Below are 21,662 nucleotides of genomic sequence, written 5' to 3'. Positions count from 1 at the left end.
CTCATACCCAGAGTGGGCAAAACAAGATTAAACAGCACTTATTACAGAATTTATCTGACTAAGTCTTGTTTCTCTCTGGGATTACTCCCCGTGACTTCCTCTGGGTGTCAGTGAAGTAGTGTCTATGCTAAGCTAGCACCTCACATAACTCTATTTTACACTATGAATAAATATACCCCCAGAAAGGGAATTATTTTCTCAGAAATCCCATATTTACAAAAATATGCATTTTCCCTGACATGATTTCATAATTTATCTTCATTGCAGATTGATCGATCATTAGCAGTGTCTTTCTTTTAGCAGTGTCTTTTAAAACTTTAATTGTCAATACTTACACATATCATGCACCTCACCAGCAATCCAGATTCTGGAAGGTAGGTCTGGGCTTTTGGGGGTTTTTTTGCTTTTGGCCACACCATGCAGAATACAGGATCTTAGTTCCCCAACAGGGATGGAGCTGGCGCCCTCTGCATTGGAGCATGGAGTTTTAACCACTGGACCACTGGAAAAGTCCCTGTAGGTCTGTTTTTTAAGGGAGGGAATGTTTTATAATGTACATAATAAATAATAAAAATAATCACACTCACAAAGGCCTTTTTTTCAGTTTACTTTCTTACATCAGATTTTATTAAAGCAAGATTCACTTTTACATGTAAAGAAACCTTTCTAAGAGTATGCCTCAGAGTTTTTACCATTTTATGTAATTTACCTCAAAATACAGATTTCTTCTTCAAGAAGCTTAAAATCATAAGCTTTGCTGATGTTTCCCACAGAGTTATTCTTAGAATAGTTCTCAAAATCCAGAAAATATTCCCTGCGTTTGAATTTGAATTCTTTCTGCTACCATAAATGAGAACTACGTAACCCAGCTTGATGGTTAATTTTATGTGTCAGTTGGCTGGGATAAGGAATGCCCAGACAGCTGGCAAACATTAATTCTAGGTGTGCCTGTGAGGATGTTTCTGAAAGAATACATTTGAATAAATATACTGAGTAAAAAAGATGGCCCTCACCAACACAGGTGGGCATTACCCAATCCACTGAGGGCCTGAATTGAACAACAAGGCAAAATAAGGTCAAATCTGCTCTTTGCTTGAGCTGGGACATTCATCTCCTCCTGCCCTTGGACATTAGCACTCCTGGTTCTCAGACCTTCAGGCTCATACTGAATTATACCACAAGTTTTCTCGGTTCTCCAGCTTGCAGTTGCCAAATCATGGGACTTCTTGGCCCCCATAATAAATCACATCAATCAATTCCTATAAATCTCTTCAATATAGATATATATATATAGCTATAGATATCCTATTGGTTTTGTTTCTCTGGAAGACTCTAATATACCCAGTATATTTTGCTTTTTTCCCATCATCCAGAAACCTAAAAGTCAAATTCATTTTGTGTCAAATCTACTCCGGTCAGGTGCCTGAAAGTAACTACTGCTTCTGTCTTATTCAAATGAATTCTTATATTTGATCCTGAAAGATTATCATCTTTACACTGTTTTTGCATCTTGCCCTCATCCAAAAGAATATAAAGCACATCACTGATATAATATCCAATAAATGTAATGGGGCTTCCCTGGTGGCGCAGTGGTTAAGAATCCGCCTGCCAATGCAGGGGACAGGGGTTCGAGCCCTGGTCCGGGAAGATCCCACATGCCGCGGAGCAACTAAGCCCGTGCGCCACAACTACTCAGCCTGCATTCTAGAGCCCGAGAGCCACAACTGCTGAAGCCCGCGCGCCTAGAGCCCGTGCTCCGCAACAAGAGAAGCCACCGCAGTGAGACGCCTGCGCACCGCAATGAAGAGCAGCCCCCGCTCAACGCAACTAGAGAAAGCCCGCAGGTAGCAACCAAGACCCAACACAGCCAAAAATAAATTAAAAAAAAAAAAGAAAGAAATGGTTTTCAAAACATGTAATTTGTGCTCTCTCTGTTAACTATTAAAACTGCAACAGCGGCGGGCACGTGACCCAGGCTGCACCAATCAGACGTGCTCCTGTGAGACAGCGGAAGGGAGTCGAGTGAAGTCTCGAGCCTGCAGGAGCCGCCCGAAAACATCCGTTTCAGAACCAGCAGGACCCAAGAGGGAGATGGGAAACTGCAAAGCCCGCTCTCGCTGTCTGGCCAAGCAAGTGTCACCACCTGTACCAGGAGAAGCTGGAAATTCTCCATGCAGTGGTGTAGGGGGCTGCTGGCTGGACAGTTCCCCAAGACAGCCTGGCACTGCTGGGAACCTGACTGCGGACTCCATCTCCTCGGAAGGTGGGAGAAGATGGAGTTGCCTGGGCACTTTATTTAAAAAAAAAAAAAAAAAATGCAACAGTGAAGATCCTGGGTTGGGGCGGGGGAAGGTAGAGACTGGTGCTGTGGGCACCATTATGCAAGCTGCTCATTACTGGCCACTTAAGAAACACCATTACAGAAATTCTGTCCTTCCTCTACCTTATCCCAAGCACAGCATTTTCCTCTTCCACATATTGTAGTTTCTAAAATCCACATTCGAAGGATGATCATTAATGTCTTTAGGAATGCAACTATCTACATACAGGGAACTGTTTGAATTATAACTGTCTTTTTAAGCCTTACTTCAAGTGAGCTCACGTTGCCATGAGATCTCCCTAAATCAATTTTCAAAGCACCATTTGGTATAGCAGGAAGCTTGGTCGATATTTCAAATAAAAGAATGTTGATACAAAGAAGATAAGTACATGGGTCACAGAAAAATCAGCTGTGATTCTAGGGACTTTGTGGTGGAAACTGCCGGTTGTCTACCAAAATGTGTTCTCCCCCTTTTCCATAATAATCAAATTTTGGCAGGTATTTGTCTGCCTAGCTATGGACTCTTGTTGGGAGGCAGAGATATTGAATAATAGCCTCCGAACTGAGAAGGAACTTTGAGACCAAAAAATGAAGCAGGCAACTCCATAAAGTGCAATTATAAAATTTATCGTTGGTAACTTACATACAGTCAGGATCGGGTGGATGATGACCCAGAGGCATTCGAAGCTACAGCGCACATCATCAAAAGGGGTACAGGGGAATTTAAAGCAGCCAAAGCTAAAAATAGAATCCAACTACTAGGGAGAAGCACGTCTGCACCACTAGGAACAGGAGTTTCCCCTACATTTCCATGGCCATTAACCATCTGCATCAGCAAAAGGCATTCTTTTAGTTTTCATACCAGATGAAGGCAAGGGTAAATGTTAATAGGGAACTTACCTGGCTTGGGTGCATTCCCTGTGAGTGGGCTAAAGCTCAATCACACAGAAATGGGGGCGGGGTAGGACTGCAGGCCCAAGGTGGAACTGACAAATTGGAGTCAGTATGGTTCGCACAATTCTTTTTACCCTCCTTGCAATTAGATGTGACCTGTGGCTAACTTCTCACCAGTAAAGGTGAGTAGAAATGATGATGGCTATATCTAGTGAAGAAACTTTAAAGTACAGGCTGTGTCGTCTCCATGCTCTATGCTCACTCTTCTTGTCCACTGGGACCCTATGTTCATGATGGAAGTAATAAGAAGGCTCCAGATTGGGGGTTGGCAAGTGGTCTCTGTCATAATGACTCACGTCTGTCACTGCAGCACAAAAGCAGCCATAGACGATATGTATGGTGTGACAGTGTTCTAGTAAAACTTGATTTACAGACACTGAAATTTTTAATTTTATAAAATGTTTCTGTGCCATGAAATATTATTCTACTTTTGATTTGTTTTCAACTATTTAAAATTTAAAGACTATTCTTAGCTCACAGGTTGTTATAAATAAGTGCTGAGCTGGATTTGGCCCAAGAGGCCTTAGTTTGCCAACATCCAAGTGGATGTTGACCCTAAAGATGCAAGGAAACAGAAATTGAGTTTACAGTTACAGAAACTGTAAACTGTTACAGTTACAGTTTAGAAAATAAACTTAGGGTTACCAGGGGTAAGGGGGGAGGGATAAATTGGAAGATTGGGGTTGACATATACACACTACTATATATAAAAATAGATAACAAATAGGACCTACTGTATAGCACAGGGAACTCTACTCAATACTCTGTAATGGCCTATATGGGAAAAGAATCTAAAAAAGAGTGGAGGACTTCCCTGGTGGCACAGTGATAAAGAATGTGCCTGCCACTGCAGGTGACATGGGTTGAGCCCTGGTCCAGGAAGATCCTACATGCCGTGGAGCAACTAATTCCATGTGCCACAACTACAGAAGCCTGTGCCTAGAGCCTGTGCTCTGCAACAAGAGAAGCTACCGCAATGAGAAGTTTGCACAACACAACGAAGAGTAGCCCCCACTCACCACAACTAGAGAAAGCCCACACACGGCAAAAAAGACCCAAAGCAGCCAAAAATAAATTTAAAAATTAATAAAATTTTAAAATAAAAAATAAAAAATAGTGGATATATGTATATGTATAACAGATTCACTTTGATGTACACCTGAAAGTAACACAGCTTTGTAAATCAACTATACCCCAATAAAAATTTTTTTTAATAAAAATGAAAATAATTGGATAGCTAAAAAAGAAAAAGAAAGCGGAGAAGTGATGGCAAAGAGGAAGAGAAGCATGTGGTGGTAACTGGAGATAGGGAGCTTCCAGGAAAAAAAAAGATGCAAGGAACTTGGATCCTTGAATGCCTGTTGAGCACATCCACCAACCTGGATCACTCACCTTGGACTCTTCAGGAAATAGAAAGTATCCTTCATTCTTTAAGTTACATTATAGTTACAGCTCTCTTGCTATAGCAGACTAGTGTTTTACTTGAACTAATACATAGTCCATAACTCCTGACTCCTAGGCCTCTGTTCCATTCCAGAGTCCTCACTACCCTCTTTCTAAAAAGCCAAGGCAAGGACACTGGATCCCCACCTGCCTCCTCACTGACCTTTCCAAGACCTGAAGGAAAAGGCTCTGCCCAGAGCTCCCTTCACCTCTTTGTTTCGAAGACTGTAGATGAGAGGCTTGAGCATTGGAGTGATGATGGAGTAGAAGACAGAAACCACCTTGTTGAAGTTGATGGAAGGGGCCACTTTGGTCCGGACATACATAAAGAAAAGAGTGCCATAGAAGAGGCTCACCACGGTCAGGTGGGCTGCACAGGTGGAGAAGGCCTTCCGGCGCTTGGCAGCCAAGCGGATATGCAGCAGCGTCCAGACAATGTTGCCATAGGACACAGCAATGACTGTGGAGGAGGTCAGGAGCACAGCCAGAGACACCAGGAAGTCTGTGGTCTCCTTCAGGGTGACATCCGAGCAGGACAAGGCTAGCAGGGGTGAAGCATCACAGAAGAAGTGATCAATGACATTGGGGCCACAAAATGTTAGTTGGGACATGAGGTAGATGGGCAAAATGGGGGTGAGGAATCCAACCAGCCAACAAGCAGCTGACAGACGGATGCCGCTGCCCCAGGACACCAAGGCCCCATATCGGAGAGGCATACAAATGGCCACGTAGCAGTCATAGGCCATGGAGGCCAGTAGGAAACACTCCATTGCCCCAAGGAAGGTAAAGATGAAGAGCTGGGACAGACATCCAGCATAGGAGATATTCTTGCCCCTGTCTCCCCCAATAAAACCAGCCAGCATCTTGGGCACTGTGACTGAAGTATACCAGATTTTAAGGCAGGACAAGTGTGTCAGGAAGACATACATTGGTCTACGTAGCTGGTGGTCCAAACCCACAACCAGGATGATGGCCAAATTCTCCACCAAGGTGAACAGGTACATAGTGAGGAAGAGAGTAAAGAAGAGGAGGCGCATTTCACACACCTAGGCAAAGCCCACCATAACAAACTCTGTTATGTGGGTCCAGTTTTGGTCACATGGCTGCATATGTGAGTAGTCTCAGCCTCATAGATAATGACAACTCAAGGAGAACCTATGAGATGCTGGACTGAAGTATCTTTCACTTCAGGAGAGGAAAATAAAGTCAAGACGCTCTCCTTAACTCTCAAAAAAATGTATAGTCCACGAGAGGCACAAGAAAACAGACAATTTCAGTCCAAAATGAAAAGTGCTAGATAGAAATAAGACAGGATATTAATGGGAGGCAGTAGAGGGGAAGCTCAACCAGTCTTGAGGAATCAGGGAAATCTTCCTGGAGGAAGAGCTGTCTAAATTGGAGCCTGAAAAATAAGTATAAGTTAGTGACATAAAAGATAGAGAAATAGAGAGTACATAACAAGTATAAAATCTCAGACATCAGAGAGAACATCATGCATTTTGGAAAGCTCAAGTATCGTGAAGGTTAAGAGCTTCGCTTCCTGATCAAGCATTCCTGGCTCCAAATACAAAAGAACCTAACTAACAGAGTTGTTGTGAAAATTTAAATTAGATAATCCCTCTAAAGTATTTATCATGATTGGGTTAATAAATACTAGGGAATAATACCCTCCAAGTCCATTCATGTTGTGGCAAATGGCAAATTTTCATTCTTTTTTATGGCTGAGGAGTATTCCATGTTGTGTGTGTGTGTGTGTGTGTGTGTGTGTACATCTTCCTTATCATTCACCTATTGATGGACACTTAGGGTATTATGCTTAGTGAAATAAGTCAGACAGAGAAAGACAAATGCTGTATGATATCACTTGTATGTGGAATCTAAAAATAAAACAAATGATTGAATATAACAAAACAGAAACAGACTCACTGATATAGAGATCAAACTAGTGGTTACCAGTGGGGAGAGAGAAGTAGGGAGGGGCACGTTAGGGGTAGGGGATTAAGAGGTATAAACTACTACGTATAAAATAAATAAGCTACAAGGATATATTGTACAGCACAGGGAATATGGCCAAGATTTTATAATAACTATAAATGGAGTATAACCTTTATATTGTGAATCACTATGTTGTCCACTCAAAACTTATATAATACTGTACATCAACTGCACCTCAATAAAAATACATGCATGCATACACACATACATACATACTAGAGGACATTTTTAGATGTTGACTTCTCCTGGAATAGATCATAGAGGGGAAGTGACTTTCGTTGAGCTTGAGGAACAGTCTAAGCCAACATCATGAAGAGCTAGTAACCAAGTTAATGAAGGTCAAAGCTGAGTGTCAGCCTGAGGGCAACAGAGAGCCTTGAAGAGTGCTCAGCAGGGGAGCAATGCTGAGAAGGGACAAGTACACTGTGCTGAAGCAGGTCTGGAGAGGAGGAGACGAGAGGCAGGAAGGCCAGGTTGGGAGTACAGCATGAGGTGTTGATGGCTGTGGTCATGAGGCCTGGAGAGTGATAAAGAGAGCTATCAAGAGGACTTCCCTGGTGGCGCAGTGGATAAGATTCTGTGCTCCCAGTGCAGAGGGCCCGGCTTCGATCTCTGGTCAGGGAACTAGATCCCACATGCATGCTGCAACTAAGAGTTCGCATGCCACAACTAAGGAGCCCACCTGCCACAAGTAAGACGCAGTGCAAACAAATAAGTAAATATTTTTTTAAAAAGAGAGAGATAGCTGTCAAGAGATAAATTCCACAGGACCAAGTTCAAATCCAAAAGCCAATATCAACTTGAAATATGTGACCATGGGCGAAACACTAAATCATTCCATCTTGTAAAACAGATAATAACAACGGGGTCCAAAAAGATGAACTCTTATCTAATTTTAAGAGTAAGTGAGGGGCTTCCCTGGTGGCGCAGTGGTTGAGAGTCTGCCTGCCGATGCAGGGGACACGGGTTCGTGCCCGGTCTGGGAAGATGCTACATGCCACGGAGCGGCTGGGCCTGTGAGCCATGGCTGCTGAGCCTGCGTGTCCGGAGCCTGTGCTCTGCAACGGGAGAGGCCACAACAGTGAGAGGCCCGCGTACAGCAAAAAAAAAAAAAAAAAAAAAAAGGGACCAATGGCCACTCCCCTTGAATCTGAGTTTTGTGGCTGCTTGACGACATAAGAAGACAGAAGTGGTGCTGTGCCAGTTTCCAGGCCTTAAGAAGCTGATTCCTCTCCCTGTTTCTTGGAACCCAGCCACCATGGTGTGAGGAAGCCCAAGCAGCCTGCAGAAAGGCCCAGGTGGAGAGGAATTAAGGTCCCTGGTCCTCAGCCCTGGCTGATCTCCCACTGACAGCCAGCAACAACATGCCAGCCAGGTGAATGAGTCATCTGAGGAATCGACCCTCCAGCCCTGGCCAAGCTGACCCCGCTGACACCAGTCTTCCCTGCTGGGCCTTCCCCAAATTGCAGATTTGTGAACTAAATAACTGATTGTCATCTCTGTAACTCACTAAGCTTTGGAGTGGTTTGTTAAACAGCAGTAGATAACTGAAACCATTACATACTTGTTCTGTAACCTTGGACAAATTATTGAATGTCTCTGACCCTTTGGAGGAAAACAAATTGTGTTTTGCCTATGGTCACGAATGCCTGAACTGGAATTTGAATCCAGGTTTGCCAAGGTCGAAAACCCTTGCTCTTTCCCCTAAAAATAATTAAACAGGTTCCCTCGGGTGTCAACATTTCATGATTTGCTGGCAGTGAAAGCATGTAGAGATACAAAATCAGAAATAAACAAGGTCAGAGTCTTCAGATTCCTGCATGTATCTTCACCACACCTATATCCAGGCTCCAACATCCCCATAGTGGGGGTCTATAAACACTGGTTTCCTGAACAAATAATTGCACTGCAGCCCCAGATGCTTCATGCTTCTGTTGGCTCCAGGAAATTTCAGAGCACAGTTCCTGCACATTTCTCCCCTTTGCAATTTGGTTTATCATGTAGCATCCTAGGAACAGTGCTCACCCTTTCCTGACACCCTTCCTCACTGCACACAGATGCTGTAGAAGCCTGCCTTACAGGATGCATGGTAAAGTTTTCTGAAATGTTCATTCTTTTTCATAGTCATTAAAAGCACAAGATTTAGAGTCAAACAGATCTGAAATCAAGCCCTGGCCCTGAAATTCACTAGCTTGGTTGCCTCATCCGTGAATTGTTAGTATTATTGCTAAATCTTACCTAGCCTTCCAGCTGTGACTCAAGTTCGATAGTCTCATCTTCAGTAGGAAGACTTTTCCTTCCCTCATTCCTCCAAACTTGTATGCAGGTCAGACCAAAATATGCACAGGGCACCTGCTCTGTGCCAGGCGCCATAGCAGATGTACCAGAGGGGCAACCTGGTAGAGAGCAGGTGCCCCCAGCATCCACCACGGGACCTGGCACAGAGCAGGTGCCCCCAGCATCCATCACGGGACCTGGCACAGAGCAGGTGCACCCAGCATCTACCACAGGGCCTGGGACAGGTGTTACCTTATGATAGTTTCAGTTCTCTGATCCATAACTTAGAGATAGGATGCCAGAACCTGAGGGGGTTTGTATCAAATCCAGATGTTACCTTGAAAGAACGGCTTTTATTACTCAACTGCTGGACGACGGGTAAAGAAGTAGGATATTTTGAACACACACACACCGCAAAGACCCACACCCCCCGTCAGTGTGGAGCGCTGTTACGAGACAGCCGGGCCAGGGGCTCATTCCCAGCCTCTTGCCTCCAGCCTGGGATGCATCTCACTTGTGGGCTGGGATTTTTAAGAAGCAGGTGAGCTTTCCCACTATCTTCAGGCTCTCTCCCTCTCTAGTCACAGACTAAATTCAGAATATTTGGAGACTTCAGTGGACGGCAGAACCACACCATCAAAAGAGCCTAGATCCCTAAGGAAAACCAGTCATGCCTCCAAGATCAGGAGCCATCAAACCTCTTCTGTAAACAGCCAGATAGTAAATGGGAGAGATGGGATTCAAACCCCAGCGCATCTGACCTAGATGTCTGTGCTTCCCCCCCACACACACTGTGCCACCTCCCTCTGTTATTTCATGTCACCAAATGGCAAACCTGCAACCCTGCCTGCCAGCCCTGCCTGTGAGGTTCTTTCTCTGCAGCTCGGGGCCCCGCTGGACTGGAGAAGTCCCCTGGAGGGCTCTGGCAACCTGCAGGGGCACAGGGACACTCCCAGGCCTGTTAACCACATTGGCTTCCTCTCTGAGATTAAGAGAACATTATCAACCAAGTGTCAAGTAGGAAACAAACGGCCACGGTGGGGTTGTGGGGAGAGGAGAGGGTCATATGGGACAATCACTGAATGAGGAGGGGAAGCCACCCAGGAACCTGGCCTAGTTTAGGGTCCTCAAAGGATGGTGCTCCCTTGGCTAAGATTTTCCCTAATAAATGTGGAAAACAGTTTGAGGCCCATGCAGGGCAATTAAAATTGGGTTCCTGCAGCTATTTGCTGGTGCAACTATGTGATAAGCCTGGTGGGAGAGGCTAGATTTCTCCTTGTTTCAGTTCTCTCTACCCAGCCTCTGGGAGACTTGTCCCCAAAGGTGAAAGGCATTGGAAAATGAACATACTAAGACCCAGACAGTGATTTCAGAACCCAACCACCAAACCAAGGTGAGCAGACAATGGTGGCGGGGTACCACAAGGCAGGCAGAAGGGGCTACCGGAGGCGTAGGAGCTGAAGCCCAGGGTCCTGCTCTCTGTCTCCTCTCTGCTCTTGCTCCCTGCATCGTGACAGCAATAGTTACCCCACTTTCAGGCACACAGACAACCCCCCGAGCTCACAGCATCATCTCTAAAATCAGAGGAGCTGAGCTCCATCAGGTACCCGCTGTATTTTAGGAAAGTTTCTTAATGTTGCTGAGCCTCATTTTTTTTCATCTTCAAATGGAGGACATAATATGTACATTTGCAGGGCTGGTCTAAAAATGGAAGGACAAAGCATTAAGTGAAAATTCAGGGCCTTTCTCTTATTGTTCCCTCTGCCTTTCTGGGTGACTTCCTCCTGTACTTCCTTCAATTATCCTTCACTTAGAGACCCTTTCTGACCATCTCTCTGAAAATACAGCTCCCGTCTCTCTCTGACCTCCTTCTTGCCTTGATTTTTTGGTGACAGTTTCATTGTCATCTGTTAGACATTTATTTGTTTGTCCATAATATCACACACACACACACACACACACACGTAAGCTCCTTGAAGATAGTGCCTTTGTCTGTTCATCACTGTGTTGCCAGTGCCAAAAAGAGTCACTGGATGAAGTCTGCATGCAATGAATATGTTGATATAATAAAAATAGTGGGACATATGCTCTGAGCATTATGCTGACCCAGAATGCTATTTTCTTTCCACATCCAGTTATCTGTTTGAAGTAAACGGGAAGGAAAGGAAGGCCACCAATACTTACAGAAGAGCCGTCCAATTTGGATGTTGAAGTCCAAGCAACCCTCCTGCCAATCAGCTCCAAGACCGAAGGTGCCCGCAAGAATGATGCCTGTGTGCCTGGAGCAGCCCACGCTCACTGGCCTTGGGTGAGAAACAAGTTGAATTGATTTTTGCATATAATGCTTTTTCTTAGCGACTGGATTTAATTTTAAATTTCCTGAAAAACTGTATTATATCAGCTCTTCTCAAACTCTGCTCCACCAAGCCCTAAGTTTCCCCAGTTGCCAGGTAGCTGCAGAGGAGGAGAGAGGCACCTAGCATGTGGGGCTCCCACAAACCCTGCTTCAACCACTAGGAAGTGGCGGAGTCCAGATGAGAATACAGCCCAGTCTGACCCCAGCGCCCACCATCTTTCCACCGTACCACCTCCCTGGGGGTTGGCTTTCCTAAAACTAAACCTGATCAATTAACTGAGAGCTTCTCTCACTATTCCAGCAGCTTCAATACTCAGTACCATGACCTGTTCCTCAAAGCCACTCACGGACGGTCTCTTCATGAATGGAAAAAATGGGAAGTGGAGGTATAGAAAAGAAATGGGAAGGGTCTCCAGTCATATGTGCAGCAGAGACCCCAGTCCCAAGGCAAGCCAGAGAGAGCCCACTATAGCAGAAAAGATCCGAGGTGGGTCAAACTATCTATCTGAGCTCCTAATCTCTAAATAGGAATAATGCCTGCTCTTCCTGTCTCCCGGATATTATGTGAATCAGTGAATAGTAGATAGGCAGGCTCTGAAAACTTTAAAGGTACACTCCAGGAAGACCTCCTTATTATCTTGCTTCCGTTACTGATGGTCTAGTGATTACTGCAGAATTTCAATAAAGGGAAAGCCTAGGGGATGGCAATCTCAAGGGGGCCCTGGGGATGGCCTTGAAGTTGCACTTGAATAACAAGAAAATTGATTTTGTTTATATTATAGGTTTATTTTAAGTGTCTTGAGGGGGAAGACAGAGATGAAGGGGAACTAAAACCCCAAACGTCCCTTGACAGCCCTGCTCTATGTGAGCTTAAGCAAATCTGTTGAATTCTGTGTGCCTCAGTTTCCTCACTTGAGAAATGGATTGATATTTAAAACCACAATGACTTGGTAAGAGAGTTTCTGAAAGAAAAAAGCATGAGATAACGAATTGGGAAAACTGAAGAAAGGATTGGGTTATACTGAAGTCAGGGCTCCTGACTCTAGATTTTGTATCTCTTTGGTTGATGATGCTTTTTCCATTCACCACCTTCTGCATGCTCTTAGGATATGTGCTTGTTAGTTTCCAGAGTTGGTATAAACCAGAAGCTAAATAACCCATAATCAGGTGCTCAGAAATCTCCAGAAGAGCCACTCACCTGTCCCTGCTACTTCTCTGCTTTTTCTCTGGATAGAACACAAAGGTCCCAAGTGCTCAGAACCTTGGGACTGGTGGCAAATGCAGGCTATTGGATCTCATTGTGTAACAGGGACCCCAAATTCAAGGATCACAGCTTCTCTGAACAAAAGGCAGAGGGCAGAGATCCACCATCAGCTGAACTGGAAAGGAAAGAAACAGGGGTTGTCACTGGCCATAAAATGACTCATATCCCACGTAGGTACCTCTAACACCCTAGGGGTGACCCATGGGATCAGGTCTCCATGGAGGGTTGATGCACTCAGTCAAGAAAGGAAAGAAGATAATAAATCATGGAAAACTCTGCCCCACAGGGTGTGCAAAACCTACATGGGAATCCCAATTTGTAGACTAGCTGGACAAACACTGATGGAGGATGAGGGGCCAGCCAAGGAAGGTTCCATACCAGCTAGATTCTTTGTCAAAGTTTCTGGCTCTAACTACTCTGGAATAGGGTGAAATGAAAACTCAAGGGTTCCAGATTTACCAAGGCTGCAATGAGGTCTTCCTCTACTAGGGTGGGTCAGATATCCCCCACCCACCTACCTGCCCTTTATCCCCAGGTGGGGAAAATCTACAATGAAAACAATGGATATAACTGAGTAGCCCGTTTGGTTCAGGCTATGTGCAATTCAGATGTGAAATACCCAACCTCAGTCCACAAAGAGTGAGACTTCCCTGGTGGTCCAGTGGTTAAGACTCTGTGCTCCCATCGCAGGCCTGGGTTCGATCCCTGGTCAGGGAACTAGATCCTGCATGCCGCAGCTGAGACCCAGCACAGCCAAATAAATAAATAAATATTTTTTAAAAAAATCTGCAAGGAGTTCAGAGTCTCATAGAGGCTGTGACTAAGGGTCACTTTTATCCTGAATGTAACTATGCTCATTTGCCTTCCTTACAAAGAACTTCCTCCAAAAACAAAAAGAACTTCCTCCGGAGGATTTGATGATTATCTATGGCTGAGAAATCTTTTTCTGCATAAAGGAAATATGGCATCATTTCACTATAAAGCAAAAGGAACATCAGGGGTGGTGAGTATCCACTCTGTTGGATCATAGGAGACAGCTGAACCAAAGTTAACAGGGCACCTGAGATGACTATTTCTTTAACATACACGTGGGATCATTCCCCTTTATTTCACATGACTTGGGTCCAGCCTTAATGTTTCAGGTGCCAACTAAACAGTAAAGCTATCTTCCCAACTAATCAATAAAACTCCTTGATAACAGGGCCAAGTCCTATATTTTTACTGGATCTCACAAACCTAGCACAATGTAGCTCAGTGTAAAACATCATAGACTTGGATTTGAATCCCACATAAGCCTCTAAATGGATGTGCTACATTGGGGAAGTCAATCTCTCTGAGCCAGTTTCCTCATCTCTAAAGTTAGAAAAATAATGCTACCTGACAGGGATGTGGTTAGAGATGAATGAGGCAATAAAGTAAAAGGGTCCACTTATCTAGTGGACATGAGATGGTTACACATAAAACTTTGGGCTGCCAAAGGGAGGATGTTTAACAGTATCATACCTGTATCTCTGCTCAATGGAAAAACCCCTTTTCAGCTCTGACCCAAGTTGACCCAATCTGACAGAGACTCCAAGAGTACAAAGCAAAACATCCTCTTCCGCACTGACATACAAGGCTGATCAAAAGAAGTTAGGAAGACCACCATGCCAGCAGGCCGAGGGCATTCAGGAGGAAACAGCCTAGAGAACCAAGGAAACAGACAAATGTCAAATTCTGCTCTCAAACCCAGGCCCCACCAGTTCCCGTCTTTCTCCTCCTCTCCTCTCACCTTTCAGAACACTTTATTTCACTTATGCCGGTAATACTCTGCCCTGACAGTGTAAACCAACCCAGCCGTGCTGGTTTTCTTAAGTTCTATCACTCTATCTGTTGTCCCAGTTTTATACCACAAAAGTCCAAACTTGAGCAATTAAAGGCAGCATTCTCCTCAGTGAGGGTAATAAAAGAGGCTTTGAATGATCATATTCCTTTTATTCTCCTCTTGCCTAAAGAATCAAATATCCCAGCTCAAAAACCAGGACACATAGAGGAGGATCAGCAGAACCAACTCTCTGACAAACCAAGAGGAACCCAGTCTAGAGTGAAAAGCTGAGGGCCTTTGCCATTCCTCTAAAAAGAAATTTGAAATCACTACTTGTAGTCGTAATTTTTGTATATCATTATGATGAAGTATGTGACATTGTATATAGTTCTTATTTCACAATAGAGACTCAGTCTTCTCAAAATCATGTTTTTCGTCTTTAACAACATCCAGAAGCAAAGTCTGGCCTGGTATTTTTCCAGGTATTCTTTTTTTTTTTTTTTTTTTGCGGTACGCAGGCCTCTCACTGTTGTGGCCTCTCCCATTGCAGAGCACAGGCTCCGGACACGCAGGCCCAGCGGCCATGGCTCATGGGCCCAGCTGCTCCGCGACATGTGGGATCCTCCTGGACCGGGGCACGAACCCGTGTCCCCTGCATTGTCAGGCGCACTCTCAACCACTGCACCACCAGGGAAGCCCCAGGTATTCTTTTTAATGCATTTTTATCATGAAATAATTCAAATGTGTTCAAAGGTACACTCAAGAAGGAACATAATACAATGATGACTTTATACCCACTCCCCAGATTTATCAAATATTAACCTTTGGCAGTTGTTACAGACTGAATGCTTGTGTCTCTCCAAAATTCATGTTAAATCCTAATGCCCAATGTGATGGTACTAGAAGGTGGGACCTTTGGGAGGTGATTTGGTCAGGAGGATGGAGCCCTAATGAATGAGATTAGTGCCCTTATAAAAGGGGCTCCAGAGAGCTCTCTTGCCCTCTTTCTGCCATTTGAGGATACAACAAAAATTTGGCAGTCTGCAGCCTATAAGATGTTCTTTACCAGAACCCAACTATGCTGTCTCCCTGATCTCAGACTTCCAGCCTCCAGAACTGTGAGAAATAAATTTCTGTTGTTTGTATGTCACCTAGTCAATAGTATTCTGTTATAGCAGCCTAAACTAAGACAGCAATATTAAATTAAGATCTTTTTTTTGTAAAAATACAATTGATAGATGATAGATAGATAGATAGATAGATAGATAGATAGATAGATAGATTTAAAAAGCAGATACAGGGACTCCCCTGGTGGTCCAGTGGTTAAGAATCCACCTGCTAATGCAGGGGACATGTGTTCGAGCCCTGGTCAGGGAAGATCCCACATGCTGTGGAGTAGCTAAGCCCATGCGCCACAACTACTGAGCCTGCGCTCTAGAGCCCATGAGCCACAACTAGTGAGCCCATGTGCTACAACTACTGAAGCCCGCGTACCTAGAGCCCATGCTCCGCAACAAGAGAAGCCACTGCAATGAGAAGTCTGCGCACCACAACAAAGAGTAGCCCCCACTCACTGCAACTACAGAAAGCCCACGCTCAGCAACAAAGACCCACTGCAACCAAAATCAATCAATCAATCAATAAGAATCCACCTTCGAATGCAGGGGATACGGGTTCGAACCCTGGTCGGGGAACTAATATCCCACATGAAGCAGGGCAACTAAGCCCACACACCACAACTACTGAGCCCTCACGCCTCAACTAGAGAGCCTGTGTGCCACAACTACAGAGCCCACACACTCTGGACCCCGTGGGCCACAACTAGAGAGAAGCCTGTGTACCACAACGAAGAGCCTGCATGCCACAACTAAGACCTGATGCAGCCAAAAAATTAAATAAATAAATAAATAAATAAAATGCAGATATGGTTGAGGCCCTCTGTTTATCAATTTTCAATCCCATCACTCTCACTCCCTCTTTAGAATTAACCAATATCATAAATTCAGCATTATCCTGCTCATGCATAATTTATACCATTTGTTATCCATAAACATTATATTATTTTGTTTTGCATTTCTTTAAAATGTATATAGATGGTATCAAACTCCATAGATCACTTTGTAGTTTGCTTTTTTCATAGAATGTGTTTTTTCATTTTTTATGTTATATTTACAGCTCTAGTTTCATTCATCTTAATTTCTATGTTTATTCTGTTTTACTAAAAAAGCATAATTTACTCTTCATTCTCTTGCTGGTGGGCATTTGTTTCTGATTTTTTTGCTCTTCCTAACAATAAACATTCTTGTGCACATCTTGTCGTGCACACCTTCAAAAGGCTGTCTGAGGGAGTGGTTCTCAAAGTGTGGTCCCACCAGCAGCAGCAGCACCTGAGAACATGTTAGATGCAAATCCTCAGTCTCTTCCCCAGACACACTGGATTAGAAACTCTGGAAGTGGGGCCCAGTGATGGATGCTTTAACAAGCCCACCAGGTGATTCTGAGACAAGCTGAAGTTTGAGAAGTGCTGCTCTAGAGTGTATACCTAAATGAGCACCTCCCACTTCACTGAATAATGCCAAATTGCTCTCTAAAGGGATTGCCCCAGCTCTATTCCCACCAGCAGTGTTTGAGACTTACTTAACAATATTTCTAATACAAAGCCAACACTGGGTGATACAGCCTCTTACAGTTTTGACCAACAGAGGGTTAGACATCACATCAAATGCTTATTGACAGCATGGATTTCCTCTCCTGTGCATTGCATTCCTTCCTTTTTCTGTTGAGTAGTTTAATAATTTGTAGAAATTCTGTGTATTTTCTAAACATCCATACTTTGTTATACAGTCAGTATTTTCCCAGTGTTTTAACTTTGTGTAGCATCTTTAAGTTTTACATAGTAAAATATACTTATCTTTCCCTGTACAGTTTGTGCTATTGTACCTTGACTAAAATGTATTCTAAAAATGTCTAGGTTTTGCTTTCTACACTGAGGTCTTTAACACAACTGGATTTAATCTTTGTCATGCTGCAAAGCAGAGGTCTAATTTTTTCTCATGTTGATAAGACCCTTCCTCGTTAATTGATAATATCACTTCTGTCATATATTCAGAGGGATATTCAAAATATTTAACAATCTCGTGGGTGACAACCAAGCTTTTTTTCTTAATATTACTTATTTATATATCTTCCCTTTTTTTTTTTGATGAGTCTTGCTAGTGATTTACCTATTACATTATATTCCTTCTTTCTTTCTTCAAAGAACAAACTTTTGGTTTTGTGTCCTCTCTAATTTTATATTTCATTAATTTCTTCTCTTGTATTTATTTCCCTTCTTCTACCTTCATAAGTTACTTCATTGATCTTTATTTTTTGGTTAAATACAACACATTTATTTTCATTTTTATCATTTATAATAAATGCAATTAAGCTACATATTTCCCTCTAGACACCACTTTAGCTACATCAAACAATTTTTTTATGTTAGTAACTTATTATTGCTCAGCTATAAATATTTTTTATTATGGCATTTATTTCATCTTTACTCAGAGTTATTCAGAGTTGCATTCTTAAGTTTCCCAATAAGTGGAAAACAAGAAAGTAAGGGTGTGTTAAACTACTTTTTATCATTCAAATTATTTCTAATTTAGTTATGTGTTAAGATATTATGGTCAGGGGCTTTCCTGGTGGCGCAGTGGTTGAGAATCTGCCTGCCAATGCAGGAGACACGGGTTCGAGCCCTGGTCTGGGGAGATCCCACATGCCGCGGAGCAACTAGGCCCGTGAGTCACAATTACTGAGTCTGCGCGTCTGGAGCCTGTGCTCCGAAACAAGAGAGGCCGCGATAGTGAGAGGCCCGCGCACCGCGATGAAGTGGCCCCCACTTGCCGCAACTAGAGAAAGCCCTCGCACAGAAACGAAGACCCAACACAGCCATAAATAAATAAAAAATTTAAAAATAAAAAAAAAGATATTATGGTCATTATGATATCAATTATTTAAAAGTTATTGAGATTTCCTTTTTGGCCTCATGGTCAAATTTTACAAAGATTCTATCTATACTTGAAAAAAATACATGTGCACTTGTTGTGCGCAAAGTTTTTAGATACATATGCATACATTTTAGATCACACTTGCTAATTTTGTTATTCAAAGCTGCTATATCATTTCTAATCTTTGTCTGCTTGCTTTATGAGTTGTGTCAATCCCCTACTGTTGTTTTCTGACTTTCTCCTTAGAATTTTTCAATGTTTGCTTTATTTATTATGTTACATTACATGAAATTTTATTAGGGATATAAAAGTTCATAATTTTTTTTTTGTTTTTTGTGTTTTTTTTGCGGTACACGGGCCTCTCACTGTTGTGGCCTCTCCCATCGCAGAGCACAGGCTCCGGACGCACAGGCTCAGCAGCCATGGCTCACAGGCCCAGCCGCTCCGCTGGGGATCTTCCTGGACCAGGGCATGAACCCGTGTCCCCTGCATCAGCAGGTGGACTCTCAACCACTGCACCACCAGGGAAGCCCCATAATTGTTTTATCTTCCTGGTGTGTGGTTACATTTATTATTTTGTGGTTTCTCTCTTTATCCCTATGAATGTTTTTTGCCTTTAGATCTATTTTGTCTTATGTTAATTTTGCTACACTAACTTGTTTGTTAGTATTTATGTTACACATCTTTTTCCACTTTTTTATTTGCAGCCTGTGTGTGTGGGTGTGTGGGTGAGTGGGTGTGTGTGTATCACTCTGTCTCTTGTAGGAAGCATAGAGTTGCATTTTGTTTTTATCTATTTGATTACTTCTGTCTTTTAATAGATGAATTTAACCCATTTCCATTTCTTGTAATTTAGTAGTTTAGACAACTATATTATCTTATTTTGTGTTTTCTATTACCATTCTTTGTTTCTTTTTCTTCTTCCCTATCTTCTTTTGTTTGATAATGTTTATTCTCTTCTGATTTGGAAGATATCAATATGTCTTATTTTAATGACTACTCTGAATTTTGTAACCTGCATTCCTAACTATAAATGTTCTGATAAAGTCTACAATTATTTAATTCCTCCCAACTTCAATAAATCCTTAATGTACTTTAAGTATCTCCTGCTTTGACTGTCTCCCTCACCTTGTTATTACTGTTTTATGAAAAAAAATAATAATCTTAGACTCTAATCATTAATTAAAATTTTCAACACATTTCATCAATCTCTGTGCTCTCTAGAACAACTTATTTGATTTAGGGGTGGGTGGGAAGAAGAGCTATTTAGAGGATACTAGCTTCTTGCAATCCACATTTCCTTCTGTTCCCACTTTTCTATTTCTGAAGCAAAGTTTAATAGTCTGTTATTAAGGATCTGTGTGTAGTAACGTATTTAGTATTTGTATGCCTAAAAATGTTTTTTAACCCTCTTTCTTGAATAAAATTTAGCTGCTTGTAAAATTCTCGATTGACAGTTTTTTCTTTCAGCACTTTAAAGTTATTATTCCATTATCTTCCAACATCTATTATTAACAATAAGAAGTTTGCTGTCAGTCTGTCATTCTTCTACATATATAAAATCCTTCTTGATGTTTTTATCTCTCTGCTCTTTGTATTGCATTCTGAGCAGGTTCCTATATTCTATCTTCCAATTCTCTAATTCTTTCTTTTCCTCTGTCTGGTGCAGAGTGCATCTCATTCATTACATTTTTTAAATTTGCTTTTAAATAAGTAATACATTTATATGGTTCAAAACCAAAGGTTACACAAGGGTAAACAATGAGAAGTTACCCTCCTACTTCTTCCTCCTTCCTACCACTCAGTTCCTCTTCTTGGAAGCAACCAATGTTTTCCATTACTTTTATTGTTTCTGATATACTCTATTCACATATGTGGAAATGCACACACACACATGCACACATGGAGAGAGAGCCATTTTTCTCTCTTTTATACACACATATTGGCATATTATGCATCTTTTTCTCTATTTTGCCTTTGTTCACTTGAGACAATATTGTGAGGATTGTTTCATATCAGTACATAATGAGCTTCATTACCTACTAAAGGACTTCATAGTGTTTCATTTTATGGATGTACATGATTAATTCACAAGCCCCCTGTAAAGGTTGTTTACACTCTTTTGCCATTAAAATAATTCTGTAAAATCAACACGTTGTACACCTTAAACAATGTTACACATCAAGTAAATCTCAACAAAGCTGGAATAAATAAATAATTAATTAATTGTTTATTTTTATTTTATTATTTTTTTTTTTTTGCGGTACGCAGGCCTCTCACTGTTGTGGCCTCTCCCGTTGCGGAGCACAGGCTCCGGACGCGCAGGCTCAGTGGCCATGGCTCACGGGCCCAGCCGCTCCGCGGCATGTGGGATCCTCCCGGACCGGGGCACGAACCCGCGTCCCCTGCATCGGCAGGCGGACTCCCAACCAGTGCGCCACCAGGGAGGCCCTAATTGTTTATTTATTAAATTTATTTAAATTGTTTAAATATTTAATTGTTTATTTTTTATTTTTTTTTAATTTTTATTTATTTATTTATGGCTGTGTTGGGTCTTCATTTCTGTGCGAGGGCTTTCTCTAGTTGCGGCAAGTGGGGGCCACTCCTCATCGCGGTGCGCGGGCCTGTCACTATCGAGTCCTCTCTTGCTGCGGAGCACAGGCTCCAGACGCGCAGGCTCAGTAATTGTGGCTCACGGGGCCAGCTGCTCCGCGGCATGTGGGATCTTCCCAGACCAGGGCTCGAACCTGTGTCCCCTGCATTGGCAGGCAGATTCTCAACCACTGCGCCACCAGGGAAGCCCTAATTGTTTATTTATTAAATTATTTGTGTACATCATCTTGAACATGTGAGGTTTTATCCTTACGCTATACGCCCACAGGTAAAATTATTGCTTCTAGATATGCGCATTTATAATTCTGTGCATTTGAATTAAATTTTTAGGGAATGTTTTATTTTTATTTCATTAAAGTTTAAATAGATAACACATGTACATAATACAAAATTCATAAAGAACAAAATAGTAAATACCAGGTTATTATACATCATTCTACAGTCATTGCATGCATGTGTAGGCCTATATGTATGTATAGGAAGATTTCTCTTATTCAGGCTAATTAATATTGTCTTCTGCATTGAAGTCCATGGAGATCAGAAGGCTCTTGCCATACTGTTGATCAAAAGACACACTAGACTTTAGTGTAATCATTCCCATTAAGTTATACTTCTTTTTTGTCTTATCATTCAGTCTCAGCCATATA

At 42.5% G+C, this 21,662-nt stretch overlaps 1 protein-coding gene across 1 annotated transcript; it reads right to left on the bottom strand.

Annotated features, from left to right (window-relative positions):
- Positions 1-4,872: 4,872 nt before the first annotated feature.
- On the bottom strand, positions 4,873-5,826 carry OR6Q1 (olfactory receptor family 6 subfamily Q member 1; the record flags this gene model as incomplete). Its single annotated transcript, XM_081239776.1, is given in 2 exon segments — positions 4,873-5,763; positions 5,767-5,826. Coding segments are annotated over 2 exon segments (951 nt in total).
- Between the last annotated feature and the right edge of the window lie 15,836 nt (positions 5,827-21,662).

This window comes from Mesoplodon bidens, assembly GCF_964165515.1.
Source record: "Mesoplodon bidens genome assembly, chromosome: 7".
Classification (NCBI taxonomy): domain Eukaryota; kingdom Metazoa; phylum Chordata; class Mammalia; order Artiodactyla; family Ziphiidae; genus Mesoplodon; species Mesoplodon bidens.
Note: the sequence above shows the minus strand (reverse complement) of the source record. Positions and strands in the feature narration are given on the sequence as shown.